Source organism: Garra rufa, chromosome 10 (genome assembly GCF_049309525.1).
Source record: "Garra rufa chromosome 10, GarRuf1.0, whole genome shotgun sequence".
Lineage (NCBI taxonomy): Eukaryota > Metazoa > Chordata > Actinopteri > Cypriniformes > Cyprinidae > Garra > Garra rufa.
In genome coordinates this window covers 49,992,921-50,008,106 of record NC_133370.1, presented here as the reverse complement: position 1 = coordinate 50,008,106, position 15,186 = coordinate 49,992,921, and the positions used below count along the sequence as shown (strand labels likewise).

The 15,186-nt window shown below is 37.4% G+C and overlaps 1 protein-coding gene across 1 annotated transcript in view; it reads left to right on the top strand.

Moving 5' to 3' along the window:
* Positions 1-11,792, top strand: part of phlpp1 (PH domain and leucine rich repeat protein phosphatase 1) — a 57,139-nt gene extending 45,347 nt beyond the window's left edge. The window contains exons 13-17 of the mRNA XM_073848731.1: positions 1,381-1,511; positions 2,944-3,060; positions 3,153-3,347; positions 5,045-5,273; positions 7,864-11,792. Coding sequence (XP_073704832.1) covers positions 1,381-1,511; positions 2,944-3,060; positions 3,153-3,347; positions 5,045-5,273; positions 7,864-8,985 — 1,794 coding nt within the window. The 3' untranslated portion in view covers positions 8,986-11,792. The remainder of the gene's footprint in view (positions 1-1,380; positions 1,512-2,943; positions 3,061-3,152; positions 3,348-5,044; positions 5,274-7,863) is intronic.
* Positions 11,793-15,186: the final 3,394 nt, after the last annotated feature.

The following is a 15,186-nucleotide window of genomic DNA, read 5'->3' as shown; positions in this document are numbered from 1 at the left end:
ATTTAATATTCATAAACAGGCGCAGTTGCATTATTATTGTTTTTCTGATTAACTTTTATTAGACTGTATAGGAAATAGCAATTTTAATTTCAGTTATTTTATTTCTCCAAACCCACAATTGACGGTAATTAAGTCATTATTAACCGTTAACTAAATTTGACAGGATTATTTTACATTAAAATTAAATTAAGTGGCTGTGATCCATTGAAATACCTACATTTGTTTTCCAGGGATTCATTTTATGCATGCAAAAAGTAGTAACGACAGAAGGTGAGGATTCACATGATCACATCACGCACCTGCAGCGCTTCCGCCAACGGAGAAAAGCATAATGAAGCTATATATAAAATAAATAAATAGGCTTATAGGCGAAATATATATTTTTCATTTCATTTTTGAGATGCGCTCTTGAGAAAGCGGCGTCCTGTTTGTTTTTTTCGTCATTTAAAAAAAAAAGTTTAATGTGAATGTAGCTCGCACAAATAAAATAAATATTTGGAATAGTTTAGAATAATGTCTTACTCCTATATGACCACAAAAGAAGGAGTAGTCTATTGTGAATTTGTTTCCTCTTTTATAAGGATGCCTCTGGAGCGCAGTTAAGCATTAGGCTACTAACTTTCAATCACTGTCATAATAAAATACAGCCAGTCAAACACATTGAAAAACCATGCTATTTTACTTCCCATTACTCCACAACAAATCCTTTTTTTAATTTAAAGGTAGAGCAGAACTGAGAACAAAACAAGAATGAAAATATAAGCTAGCAAGCTGAAACTAATTAATGTAAAATGTACTTTTGTTGTACACTTTAACTTGCAACATACTAAAGAAACATCAAATTAAGAAATGTATATTTAAAAGGTAACTTGTCTTTTTTCACCATAGGCCTATATAAAATAATTTTAGATGCAATCTAATAATATGATTATGATTTAATGCGCTTTTCAAACGGTCATTTTTTGCATTAAAAGCCCCTTTTCTCGACAAAAAGCTTTTCCACACTAATTTTTCCGACACTTAAATTATCGATGTAGAATTTATTTGCTAAAGTTAAATGGGAAAAGATTTTGTCGACACTTGAGAATTTTTATCGCTAAATGGCATTTCCAATTTCAACTAAATTTTGAAGAGCTAAATATGTTTCCGCAAAAAATCCTTGGATGGAAACAGATAGCTGCTTTGGGTTTACTTCAAATTACTTCGTTTCAGTTGACAGAAGTGTTTTAACACACTAGTTTTTGTAGTTCAGCAGATTTATTGTCTCATGCTGTGTGATGTTTAATATGCAGTAATGTAAGTGATGTTATGGGTGTCAGAGCAGTGAGCTCCACAGTCTGTGTGCCGTTCACATATGTTTCTCTTTCTCTGTGTGTGTAGTGTGTGGATCTGAGCTGTAATGAGCTGAGTGAGATCACCTTACCTGACAGTCTACCTCCGAAACTTCAAGAGCTGGATCTGACCGGAAACCTGCGCTTGAACCTGGACCACAAGACCCTCGAGCAGCTCAAGTAAGACCACATCTGCATGTCTTACACTTCTCACAGGTTTTTTTTCTTATATTGAATGTTGTCAAGTGTACACATTAGTGCCATTAATTTAAAAAATGATGCACAAATAATAATAACAATGCCAAATAATTGTGCACTTAAAGGAACATGCCACTATTTTTAAAACTCGTTCTGAAAGATAAGACCCGGAGATCGACTGAATGGGTTCGAAAACGGTAAAACTCAACTGTTTAACTCTAGGGGAGCTGGAAAATGCAATGAATTATTTTTTTAAAATAGAACAGAAATTTACAGATAATTTATGTAAATTTGTCATCCAAGATGTTCATGTCTTTCTTAATTCAGTCATAAAGATTTTTTTTTTGAGGAAAACATTTCAGGATTTCTCTCCATATAGTGGACTTCTATGGTGCCCCTGAGTTTGAACTTCCAAAATGCAGTTTAAATGCAGCTTCAAAGGACTCTAAATGATCCCAGCTGAGGAAGAAGGGTCTTATTTAGTGAAACGATCAGTCATTTTCATAAATAAAGTCCTCAAATGCTGTTCTTGTCTAACTCTGTGTTGGGTATGTCGAAAAACTCCCATTCTCCTCCAACTTCAAAACACATCGCTATTTTACCTTTTTTGTAAAGGGCGTTTGACCTTCTTTGCACGTTCACTTTGTAAACACTAGGCGATGCAGGACGATTCTGAAGTCGGAGGAGAAAATGAGATGGGAGTTTTTAGACATACCCTAACTGTCTTGAACCAGAATACAGAGCTAGACAAAACGAGCATTTGAGGTTAAAAAGTGTACAAATAATAATTTAATAATGAAAATAACCGATCGTTTCGCTAGATAAGTCCCATTTAGATCATTTAGAGTCCTTTGAAGCTGCATTTAAACTGCATTTTGGAAGATCAAACTCGGGGCACCCACTGCAAAAAATGCTTTTCTTACTTAGATTTTTTGTCTTGTTTCCAGCCAAAATATCTAAAAATTCTTGAATCAGGAATGATTTTCTAGACAAGTAAAAATTTGTGTCTTGTTTTTAGTAAAAACAAGTCAAAATTAGGTGAGTTTTTGCTTAAAACAAGCTAAATAATCTGCCAATGGGGTAAGAAAAGTAATCTAGTTGTCTGCTTGAAATAAGATTTTTTTTTCTTACCCTGTTGGCAGATAATTTTGCTTGTTTTAAGCAAAAACTCACCTAATTTTGACTTGTTTTTACTAAAATAAAGACACAAATTTTTACTTGTCTAGAAAATCCTTCCTGATTCAAGAATTTTTAGATATTTTGGCTAGAAACAAGACAAAAAAATCTAAGTAAGAAAAGCATTTTTTGCAGTGAAGTCACTGACTTCTTTATTTTTATTAACTCACCAAAGCCCTTTTAGTCACTTGTGAAGTGTTTGTTTGGACCCATTTAATAATACATGATACGTCAACAGTAACATCCGCTGTTTCCGGATCGACCCGCCCCCTTCCTCGTTCTCAGCCAATGAGGCGTCAGGAGGGCCGGCTGTCTGGAGTCACGGCTACACCGAAGCCTCAGGCATCAAGAACAAGTGAGTGTGTTCTGGATCTCAGTGTTCAGAGCTGCGGTGTGTCTCCAGCTGGTGCGTCAGTGATCGTGTGTGTTTGTGTTTGTGTCGTGCAGACTGTGTGTGGCGGCGCTGTCGGTGAACAGCTTCTGCGGCAGCAGAGAGGCTCTGTACGGGGTGTTTGACGGCGACAGGAACGTGGAAGTGCCGTATTTACTACAGTGCACCATGAACGACATACTCGCCGAAGAGCTGCACAGGACCAAGAGTGAGGAAGACTACATGACCAACACCTTCCTCGTCATGCAGAGGTAAATGCATACACAGTTAGTGCTGATCATCAGCATAGAAGAATGTTTGATGCATACTAAATACTAGGCGTGTTGATTTAACACAGTAAAATAACATGTTATATGATTTAGTTGAGCAATATCACACCAGCAAAAGTGTTGTTTTTCATCAATATTTGCACACTTTCAAATGAGATTTATACAACAGTTCAATAAACAAGACTGTGTTCTAGACAAAATGTTGTCATATTGTTTTTTTTCAATTTGGCAACACAGCAGTAATCCGTTACTGAATGAATCTACCGTTTTAATCTAATCAAGTGAGTCAGTGATTCAGGGAATCATTCATAATGAGTCATTTGCTTAGTTTCTGAATGAATCATCCATTTAAATGAATTGATTGAGTGAATGATTCAGTGACTCTCTTTAATACAGTGGCTTGCTGCCACTTACTGGCACTTTTAAATATGAACTTTTTTTAACAAATAATTTTATGTTTTAGTATTAAAAACATTAATACCCATTTATTATCATTACTTATGCAATGTTGAATCAAAATATTTTTTCTAAAACTACTTTTTTTTCTATTCACTTTCTCGTTTAACACAATAATGACTTTAAATTATCTTTTTGGAGGGTAAATTCTCAGCCAAAGTTGATGTGTGGCTAATTTGCAATGAATTTGACCAGTTTATACCTACTATGAGTGTGAGACATTGACGAAAAATAATATCTCAATATTTTCTGGGATTTTATCGATACTAATAATTAGACAATATTTTGCTGTGTGTGTTATTGTGCTTAAGGACTACAGTGCTGACTCTTAAAGTTGTTTATATTCTTCATATTGTGTGTGGTCAGTTCACAGCAGTGATAGAAATTATTCTTTTCCAATAAGTTTAAATGGATTTTTTTTTTATGTTTTATGGGCATTTTTACCTTTATAAAGCTATGTGCATCATCTTTTGAGTCAGATTCATACATTTAATCAATTATAATAATAATAATAAGTTTAAGCTGTTACCAAACAAATTAAATCAATATCAACAAAATTTATCTTTGCAGAAGTTGCATATGAAGTGTCATTTAGATGTAGTTACACATTTTATTGCAGCTATATTTGAAATTATTCAAAGTGAAAAGATAATTTGAACGTGAAATTAAAACCGCCAGTAGGTGGCAGCAAGTCTCTGTTAATAAGTGAGTCATTGCGATTGAACCGAATCATTTAAACAGTTGATTCATTCAGAAATCAAACACCATCATGTTGCTCAGAGACGCAAAACAATACTGTGGCTGTGTTTCAAAATGATTTTTGTTGGCGAAATTGAGCATATGCTGTCTAAAACGTAATTCTTTTAATATTAACTTCTTGTTTATTGAACTGTATATCACATTTGTAGTCATGCTGATTTTTGAAGAAAAAACTATTTGAAATTGCATTTTCTGAAACTATATCTTGAATTATGTGATCATTCTAAATGCATTTTAATAGACTAAATCATGTAGTAAAATAATGCACTCTAAATGCGTAATTACTAGACTTCATCACGTAATGTGATGTTATGTGTGCACTCTGTAGGTGTGTTTTGTTTGTTTTTTGCAATATACTGCATAATGTCAAACCGCACATCGTTAGAACAACAGTTACGATATTATTGCTGACAATATATATCGCATACCCCTAAGCCCTACTGTTTTTTCTCTGTGTTGAACAGGAAGTTGGGCACAGCAGGGCAGAAGCTGGGCGGTTCGGCGGCGCTCTGTCACATCCGGCACGACCCCACTGACCCCGCCGGCTGTTTCACCCTCACCGCCGCCAACGTGGGCAAGTGTCAGGCGGTGCTGTGTCGCGACGGCAAGGCGCTTCCGCTGTCACTGCTGCAAAACATCAGCATCAAGGAGGAATACAACCGTGTGCGGCAGCATAAAGCCATCATCACTGAGGTACCAGCAACACTTTACACCGACACTGAAGTCAACGTGAAATGACGTTTGTTTCTTTGTGTACCTGATCTTACTGTGAACTATTTATCTGTGCATGTTTATTCCAAAGAAATACAATGTAATAACTTTAAAGGGTTAGTTCACCCAAAAATGAAAACTAGATAAAAAGTTTAGTCAAGACAAACTTTAAGTTGGCTTGAGAAAAAAGTTGGAGTTTGAATAGAGTTGGCTTATTTGAACATTTTGTCTATGAAAGTCTATGGGATTTTTCCCAGTTTTGATCGTCATTTTTAGAGGAAAAGTCCGATCAGTTAGAAAAGATACAGCAACTAGAGTCAGATCAGTCTGAAGATCTGGGCTGAGTTTGGAGTCAGAAATTTTAGTCTCCAAAGAATTATAATAACTGTAAGTTTAAATAGCATTTCAGCAAGTTGGCTTTCTCAAGCCAACTTAATTAGCCCATTATTTACTTACCCATAAGGCATCCTATGTGTATATGACTCCCTTGTTTCAGACGAATCCAATTGGGGTTATTTTAAAAATGATCCTGGCTCTTCCAAGCTTTATAATGACAGTGGGTGGGTGTTTCTGTTCAACAATCCAAAACAAGACCAATAAAGTGCATCCATCTATAAAAAAAGTGCCTCCTTTAGCAAATCAATGCATTTTTGTAAGAAAAAGATCCATATGGATAGATAGAAAAAACATAGTAATCACTTTCCTCTAGCTTGTGCTGAATGTTCCAGGCGGATGGGGTAGGACTTATGCATTGTGCATGCGCCGCTGATAAATGACAAACGCAGAAGAAACAGAGGAAAGAGCAAAACAAATGTCACAAATTAGAGGATTTGTAAAGAAAAACGTCAGAGGATTTCTATATAAGCTAAGAGTTGCTAAAGTAAGGAAACTTAGCTTCCTTTGCTCCTGTAAACAAACAATTGGTTTTGGCAAGACTCACAGGCGAATGTGCAGTGTATACATCCTATATCATCCATTGGAATGGCTCACATGTATAATAGTTAGCGCAAGCTACTAGAGAAAAGTGATTATTATGTTTTAAATATGGATTTTTACTTACGAAAATGCATGGATTCGCTACAGGAGGCCTTTATTCACCCCACTTTTTATTATGGATGGATGCATTTTATTGGACTTGTTTTGAACTGTTAAATAGAAACACCTGCCCACTGTCATTATAAAGCTTAGAAGAGCCAGGGCAATTTTTAATATAACTCCAATTGGATTTGTCTAAAAGAAGAACGTTATATACACCGAGGATGAGTAAATAATGGGCTAACTTTCATTTGCGGGTGACCTAACCCTACAACTACTAGCTAAGTTTAACAGATAAATATTTAGTCTCTGTTTGAGGCTGCCTTTCTGGAATTTCACCAGTAGGTACTAAAGTAAATGAATGCTTGTTAAATAACAATAGAGTGGATTATAACAATAGCATTGGGTACGCTGAGGCTCACATTCAGCTCTGGCTCCATTCTGATATGAAACATCTATATCATCGTACTTGAGGCCCATCTGACAGTTTTATTTCCTCACTGAAGAGGGTCACCTTAAGAAATGAATGAAAGTGCATTTCATGTTGACTTTTAGGTGCTTTTATAGAAGTTGAAGGGATAGTTCACCCCCCAAAAATCCATGTGAATCACAGAAGGTATTTCAAGAATCTTCAGCTCAATAATCAATGGGGTCCAATAGATTCAGGCTCCAAAAAAGGGCATAATAGTCGCATAAAAGTAGTCTAAACAAGTCTACTGAAGCAGTACGATCACTTTTTAAGTTCACTCTTAAACGTCTCAAACGAGTAATAGTGAACACAAATTTTGACTTAAAATCATATCGCTTCAGAAGACCTGGCCCAAACATTGTGGGAGAATGTTTTACAAGAAAATACTATTTCAGTCTTCGTACTTTAAAATGTCATGTTTAATTCAGTGTGGTAAGGCCAGGACACACCAAGCCGACTTAAGGAATTAACTGTCTATATCAGCAGCTATCCATGGTATATATTCGTCATTCAAATTGAGAATCTGAAACAAGGATATACGAGTTATACGCAGTTATACGAAACGTAAACAAAGCGGTGCTTGCTTACCATTTTGAATATCAGTTAAGTTGATAACTATTTTAAGTGGCTCATGTTGTTAGGAAAATATTCACATATTGAAATGCTTGGGTAAGATCACATAACATTATGTCTTCTGTTTGTGCCACTTTCATTTACTTAATTTCATCTTTTCGCTGTTCTTACTCGCGCCGACGCCGATTCAACATTGCCAAGAGCCAAGATGTGTCCTAGCCTTTGTTTGCCATTTCTTATAATTATTTGTGAAATTTACGAGAAAAAAAATCCTGCACCATTTTTCTTCAATGTAGTAAGTTTTTCTTGGAGCTTGAAACTATTGGACCTCAGTGACTGTTTGTTTACAGCTGAACAGTTTGTGTTTCATCGAAGTCATACAGGTTTGAGGCTAAATGTTGGGATGAACCATTCCTTTAACTCAGTCTTTGAATATCATTGTTGTATTAGAATAACACTGACCACTGTATATGCCGAATTTCCCTTCTCCAACAGGACAACAAAGTGAACGGCGTAACGGACTCTACACGCATAATGGGCTATTCGTTCCTCTACCCGGCAGTCTTACCTCGCCCGTACGTCAACACGGTCCCGCTGACCCCCAGAGATGAGTTCTTCATCCTGGGCAGCAGAGGTCTGTTCGAAGTCTTGGACCCTAGCGAGGCGGTGGAAGCCGTACGGAAGGTTCCCGACGCGTTGGCGGCCGCTAAGAAGCTGTGCACGCTGGCTCAATCTTACGGATGCACGGACAGCCTCAGCGCTGTTGTGGTGCAGCTTAACGTGGCTGAAGACTGCTGCTGCTGCTGTTGTGCGGCGTCTGCAGAACCAGGCTCCGGGAGCATGCATGCACCACCGCAGCCTCCACCGAGCCCCGGCCCAGGCCTCTACCCGGCCTCCTCTGCCGGTGTGCCCCCGTCCTCCTGCAGCGAGATCAGCTCTGAGGTCAGTGCTTCTGAGATGAGCTCTGAAGTGGGATCCACCGCTTCCTCGGACGAGCCCCCGCTCCTTCTACAGGACGCGCACCTCCACCTTCATCCGCAGAGCCACCCGCCGCAGCTTCAGCAAAACCCACGCCTCGCTTGCTGCACGCTCCATCTGGCTCCCAATGCTGGAAGCTCCTTCCAGAGGCAACTGTCCAGCGCCACCTTTTCCAGCGCTCTCTCAGACAACGGCCTGGACAGCGAAGACGAAGAACCCATCGCTGGCGTCTTCTCCAACGGCAGTCGGGTGGAAGTGGAGGCCGACATCCACTGTCTACTACCTTTACCGCCGCCACCTCCACCCTGCACCCCAGAAGCCCCGGAAAAGCTTCCGGAGGAGGCCGGGAACCTTCCGGGAATGGATGCTTGGACCAAGACCTTAAGTAAGCGGAGAGGAAACGGCTCGGTGGCGCCGCAAGAACAGAGCCACAACTTGATCGAGGTGGCAGCTGAAGCTCCCTCCAAGAAAACTGGAGGTTACTTCACGGCGCCCGCTCAACCCGACCCGGACGACCAGTTTATCATCCCTCCAGAGCTGGAGGAGGAGGTGAAGGAGATCATGAAACAACATCAGCAGGACCAACAGAAGCCAGCTAAGAGCGAGCGACCGGCGGACTACTACGACACGCCGCTCTGAAGGAGTCGCTGCATTCTGTCGACATCTACTCACCCTCATGTCTTTAACCCACAGTTCTTGATAGTGCAGTCTATCACCTAATACTAAAGCGTTTCTTGCACTAATGCCGCTACTTTTGAGTCAAACCCTTTGAAGCACTTGCAGCGACATGAGGTTGAGTAAACGAAGACTGAATGTACTCAATACAGTGGAGTATCTTCTGCTCACAGCTTCACTGCAGTCAATCAACGTGAAGCTATCAGTCCTCGATCTGCGACGGCTCTGAAAGGTTACGACTGTGACCTAAAATCCTGCAAAATCCACCAGGATCTCAACCAGTCCTCCAACAGAAGTTGGATGGAAGTGGAAGCCCAAGTCCACGGTTTGCTGCCTTTGCTGCCACCTCCACCCTGCACCCCAGAAGCCCCCGAGAAGCTTCCAGAACCTATACTGGAGGTTGGGAACCTTGCAGGAATGGATGCATGGAGCAAGACCTTATGGAGGCGGAGAGGAAACAGCTCTGTGGTGCTGCAGGAGTGGCCTTGTTTGAGGTGGCAGCTGAGGCTCCTTCCAAGAAACCTGGGGGTTACTTCACGGCGACCACTTAACCCAAACCAGATGACCAACAGTTCATTAACCCTCCAGAGCTGGAAGAGGAGGTGAAGGAGATCATGAAACAACATCAGCAGGACCAACAGAAACAAGCCAAGAGCGACTGACCAGTGGACTACTACAACATGCCACTCTGAAGGAGTCGCTACATTCTGTCATCATCTACAAACTAGGGATGGGACCATAAATCAATTCGTGGATCGATTCTGAGATCTTCCGAATGCATCTGAGCTTAGATTTTAACAGCAGATGGCGCTCTAATCTAGTTTTTATCCACACGCTTAAAAACCTCACGAAGAACACCCTTCAACTTTTTCAAATTATATGAATGATTATTTTAGGCTGAAGTGCGTGTAAGGATTTGGAAGCAAGCGGAGTACAGCTGTTTCTAAAGCTAGTGCCATCTGCTGTTCAAATCAATTTGAGATAGAGTCGCGATGTGTTCAGATATTCTCAGAATCAATGCTGAATCATTTCTCGATTCGCGTTGCACCGATTTATCATCCCATACCTACTACTCAGCCTGATCTTATTGACTTTAATCCACAGTTCTTGAACGTAGGGCTGGGCAATATAGCAAAAAGCTAATTCTCGAGTCAAGATAACTTGATTTTAACTAATTCTAACTTAAAAACGAGATTCAAGTAACATTCACTTTCTTACAAACTTGCAAAACCATCCATTTAAAGAAAGTTATTTTTCACGTGTACCACGTTTTAGAGGTCGACTCAAAAAGTCAAGACAGTTCAAATCAAAATGACTTCAAGTATAACAGCATTAGTAGGCGATTAGTACAGCAGCAGCGTTCAGTCTGTCAGCATCATGCAAACATTAAATATCAGACATACAGTATAAGTTCTGTTTTCCAGTGTTAAATATGCACTCGATGGACGTGTTCGACCATTGCTCTCGTGTCTTTTGCAGTGTTATGCGCATATGGTGCTTGAGTTAAAAGAACTTCAATTAACATTCCCCAAGTTTCTTTTATTCCCATTCTCGTTTTTCAGCGCAGAAACACATTCCAGCGGACTGTCAACTTTTCTAATTGTAACGCTTGCGAATATGTTTATTTAAAACCATGATAAAATCGGAAAAGTCGCCCAGCCCTACGTACAGACTTTCACTCAATACTAAAGCGTTTCTTGCACTAATGCCGCTACCTTGGAGTGAATCCGTAACACTTGCAATGACATGAGGCTGAGTAAATGAAGACTGAATGAACTCAATCCAGTGGAGCATCTTCTGTCAACCAACGTGAAGCTGTCAGTCCTCCACCTGCGAGAATCCACCCAGATCTCAACCAATCCCTTTAAGAGAAGGCCAGCGCGAGCCGTGCCTCACCCGTTAAAGCGTTTCACTAGAGTTCACTACTGATCACTGACTGTTTTAACTTTTATTTACCTATGTAATTCAACACTAGTATTGCGATGTTAACTGTCATTACCAACGACAAGACTCTGGATATTTTGATTTCGTTTTTTTAGTTACCATATCTTTTAATGCGAGAGAAGCTACAACAGACTTTGAGTTGATTTTACAAGCAGAAGATTGCGTTGACGTCGATTGTGTTGTACGGTACACACTAGTAATACCACGCTTAACTGTTGTAGATAGGGCACTTAAAGTAATACTGTATCTCTTCAGTAAATCGAGGCTTGGCGCCTGTATAAAAACTAGAAATTTAGTGGAAATTTGAAAGACTAACTCCTAGGAGTTGCTTACTCTTTTATGGTGACTTCGTCACTTTTTACTAATCTTCTCTGCGAGAAATGGTGATTTTTTTTCTTTTCCTCTTTCCAATGATTGTAAATAAGAAAAATATTGTATACCAATGCTTTTTAAGGGAACTGTGTGTCTAGAATGAGATGACCCTTTATGCATACATGCCAATAGATGTATATGTACCAGAAGCATATACACACACACACACACACACACACACACACACACACACACCTGTAAATGAACTGTGCTTTTGCCCAGTGCTGTCGTCACTCGCTGATCAATGAGCCACACACACACACACACACACACACACACACACACACACACACACACACACACACACACACACACACACACACTCATCCGCTCCTCACACCAGCATGACTGTGTCAAGTCCTGTAATGCAAAACAGTATATCTTTAAGGAATTATACTCAAACCAACCACACAAACAGTTCCTGGTTTTGTTATAATAAATCTTAAATTTATGACTCTAAACGAGCTTTTCTTGTGGTGCTTTCTGAGTGTGTTGGGGAAAGTTACTTTTAATAGTAATGCATTACAATGTTGCGTTACTTTCTAAAAAAGTAAATATTTGTGTTACTTAGTTACTTTTTATGGAAAGTAATGTTACATTACTTTTGCATTACTATTTCTCATCTGAGCTGTGCTCGCTTGTTTGTTTTTAAGGCGAGACACTGCAGGTGAATAGGGTAAAAAAAAGTTATTACGTTATCAAAAAAAAGTTATCAAAAAGTTTGTATTACGTTTTCTAAAATGTTACGTTTAAATATGCAAATGAGCCATTATTTAATGAAATGTGTGCTAATTTGCAATCTAAAAATCTAAACACTGGATGAAGTCAGTTTCGCAATTCTAGTTTAATTTTTTTGACATATTAGAGTCAAATGTTTTTACAGACGGGATTTTGGGTCTTTTTTTGTCACTCCATAATTCAGAAAGCAATTAGAACAGACAGGAAACACTAGAATTTTTTTTTACCATTTTTGGGGGAATAAAATGTATAAAATCAAGCAAATACTATATGAACAAATCCCTCTGGAAAAACCTTCAGGATATAGACAGGAATACAAATGTAATGTTTGGTGTGTGTGTAAGTGCTCCTGAAGTGGAGATTTATGGCTCATTGTAGGAGAAAAAACTCTTGGTCTTATAAAATCTGTATATTAATTGAAATCTATTGACACAAATAGATAAAGTGCTATAAAAGAAAGACTTACCAGTATCTTTTGGGTGTTTTCTTTCCACTAGTCTGAAAAAGGCCCAAAATCTCAAACTTGACATGTTCATGAAAAAACATAACAGTCTTTTCACACTAAAAGTGAAATGAATAAGCGTCAGCCTGAAGGAAATGTAAATGTACATCTGTGCAGCACAAAACCTGAATTCTGGACTGCATGAAGAATAGTAGACAGGAGAAGAAAGTTAAACACTCTTAGTATATACTGTATTAGTATGGTTCAATTCGATCATCAATGGTCAGTGACAAAGCCATAGATTAAAAATTTGGGATTAAATACATAAAGGATATTTGTGTTATTTAACTGAATTATTGCAGGTTAGCGTCATATTCTGAGTTTTCAGTTTTGATTGATTTTGAGGAATCCTGAATCTGTTTGTGTCCAGGTGAGATTAAATGCATGTTAACATTAGTCTAGAACTACAGTAAACGTCTTGTAAGTTAAAAACCTTTTTACTAGTTACCTGAAAAAAGTAATCTATGCATTCCCCCAGCATTGTTTAACAAAGCGTGTTTCTAAAAGCTAAAGTGTGTCATTTTGTCTTGTATTCCAGCTGAACAGAAGTAAGTGCTCTATAGTAAGTAGAATCAATCACACCAATTTAATTCGATGCATATTTTAAGAAGACATCACAATGCTATTATCGTTTCTTCTGATAAATATTCCTAATTTAAATTAAGCGTTGACTAAGATGTTTTAAGCAAAAACTGTACTTGGATATTTAGCTTTTGTTTATGGTCAAATTAAGTTGTAAAAAGTCACAAATTATTATAATGAACTACATTAAGTAACATTTTGGCTGGTGTCTAAAGAAAATATATTAAGTGTGATTGGACTGACAAAGAAATGGCAAAGCACAGATTGTCTGATTTATTTAGTAAAATTTAAATGAGTTTCTCTTCTAAAAACTTCACTTAGATTAAATGATGTAGGGCAAACCAGGGTGAGTAATTAATGACAGAATTTTAATTTTTGGGTGAACTAACCCCTTAAGTATTAAATTGAGGGGCTTTTATTATCAGTTCTTTAGCTAGTTAATTGCTACTTAATTTGGTCACTTAAACAATTTGATTTGATGATGGAGTTATGTGAACACATGAGTGAGTAGAGAGGGATGAGATGTTAGTATGTTGAAACTTTGTTTTCCAAACATGTCTGTGTCAGCGTCAACACTGACCTTATGAAAAAGAAGTTTGTTCAAGTGTGCTATTATTAGACTTAAAAATGGAAAGTATACTTTCGGTTTACTTTTTATAAAGTTATCAGAAACATACTTAGTGACATTTAAGTGTACTTGACTTTTACTTAGAAAAAGTATATTTGAGCTACTTGTGCTCTGAGAATCTGTGTTTTAAAGAAAACTTATGAGTATACTTGCAGTATAAAACTACTAAAGTACTAGTAGTTTCAGATTCAGATTTTTGTCCAATGCTCTGACAATTTGATCAAAACATGAAATTGAGTTTATTTGAATTTTGACATCAAAACTGCACAATCATAAGGGGAAAAAAATACTTATGAAAAATATTTCTTTGAACTCTAGGGACAACATCCTGCATGATATTTCTATTTCTATACAGTGACAAATAATGTCCAATCTATTAACTTAGTTCAGATGTATTTGGGAAAATAAAGTAAAACCTGTCCTAAGAAAACTGTAATCGTAAGTTATAAGGAGTGTGAACATAATGCATCAAAAAAATGCTTTTCTTAATTAGATTTTTTGTCTTGTTTCCAGCCAAAATATCGAAAGATTCTTAAATCAAGTAGGATTTTCTAGACATGTAAAAATTATTTTCTTGCTTTTAGAAAAAAAAAAAAGTCAAAATAAAGTGAGTTTTTGCTTAGAACAAGAAAAATAATCTGCCAATGGGGTAAGAAAAAAATTCTCATTTCAAACAGAAAACTAGATTATTTTTCTCACCCCATTGGCAGATTATTAGCTTGTTTCAAGCAAAAGTGCACTTAATTTTGAATAGTTTTTTCTGAAAACAAGACAATAATTTTATTAGTCTAGAAAATCCTTCTTGATTTAAGAATGTTTAGATATTTTGTCTGAAAATAAGACAAAAAAAATCTAAGAAAAGCATTTTTTGCAGTGCTCTGTCCCAAAGTATTGTTAATGTGAATGTTATTTACACACTGCAAAAATGCTTTTCTTACTTAGATTTTTTTTTTTTGTCTAGTTTCCAACCAAAATATCTAAACATTCTTAAATCAAGATTAATAAAATTAGCTAAAAAGCTAAATAATCTGCCAATCGGGTAAGAAAAATCATTTTGTTTTCTGTTTGAAATAAAAAAAAAATGTCTCGCCCCATTGGCAGATTATTAGCTTGTTTCAAGCAAAAACGCACTTCATTTTGCTTGTTTTTTTCTGAAAACAAGATTTTTTTTTAGTTGTCTAGAAAATCCTTTTTGATTTAAGAATTTTTTGATATTTTGCAGTTTACGTACTTAAAAAGACAGAAATGTGTAACATACACCACTCTGTCCTAAGTATTGTTAATGTGAATGTTATTTACACATTTCACTGTGAAGTGTGTGTGCATTATTTTACTCTCATATGATGACATTCAGACGTCAACAAATGCGTTCTGATGCCACTGAACTAATGATATCAAA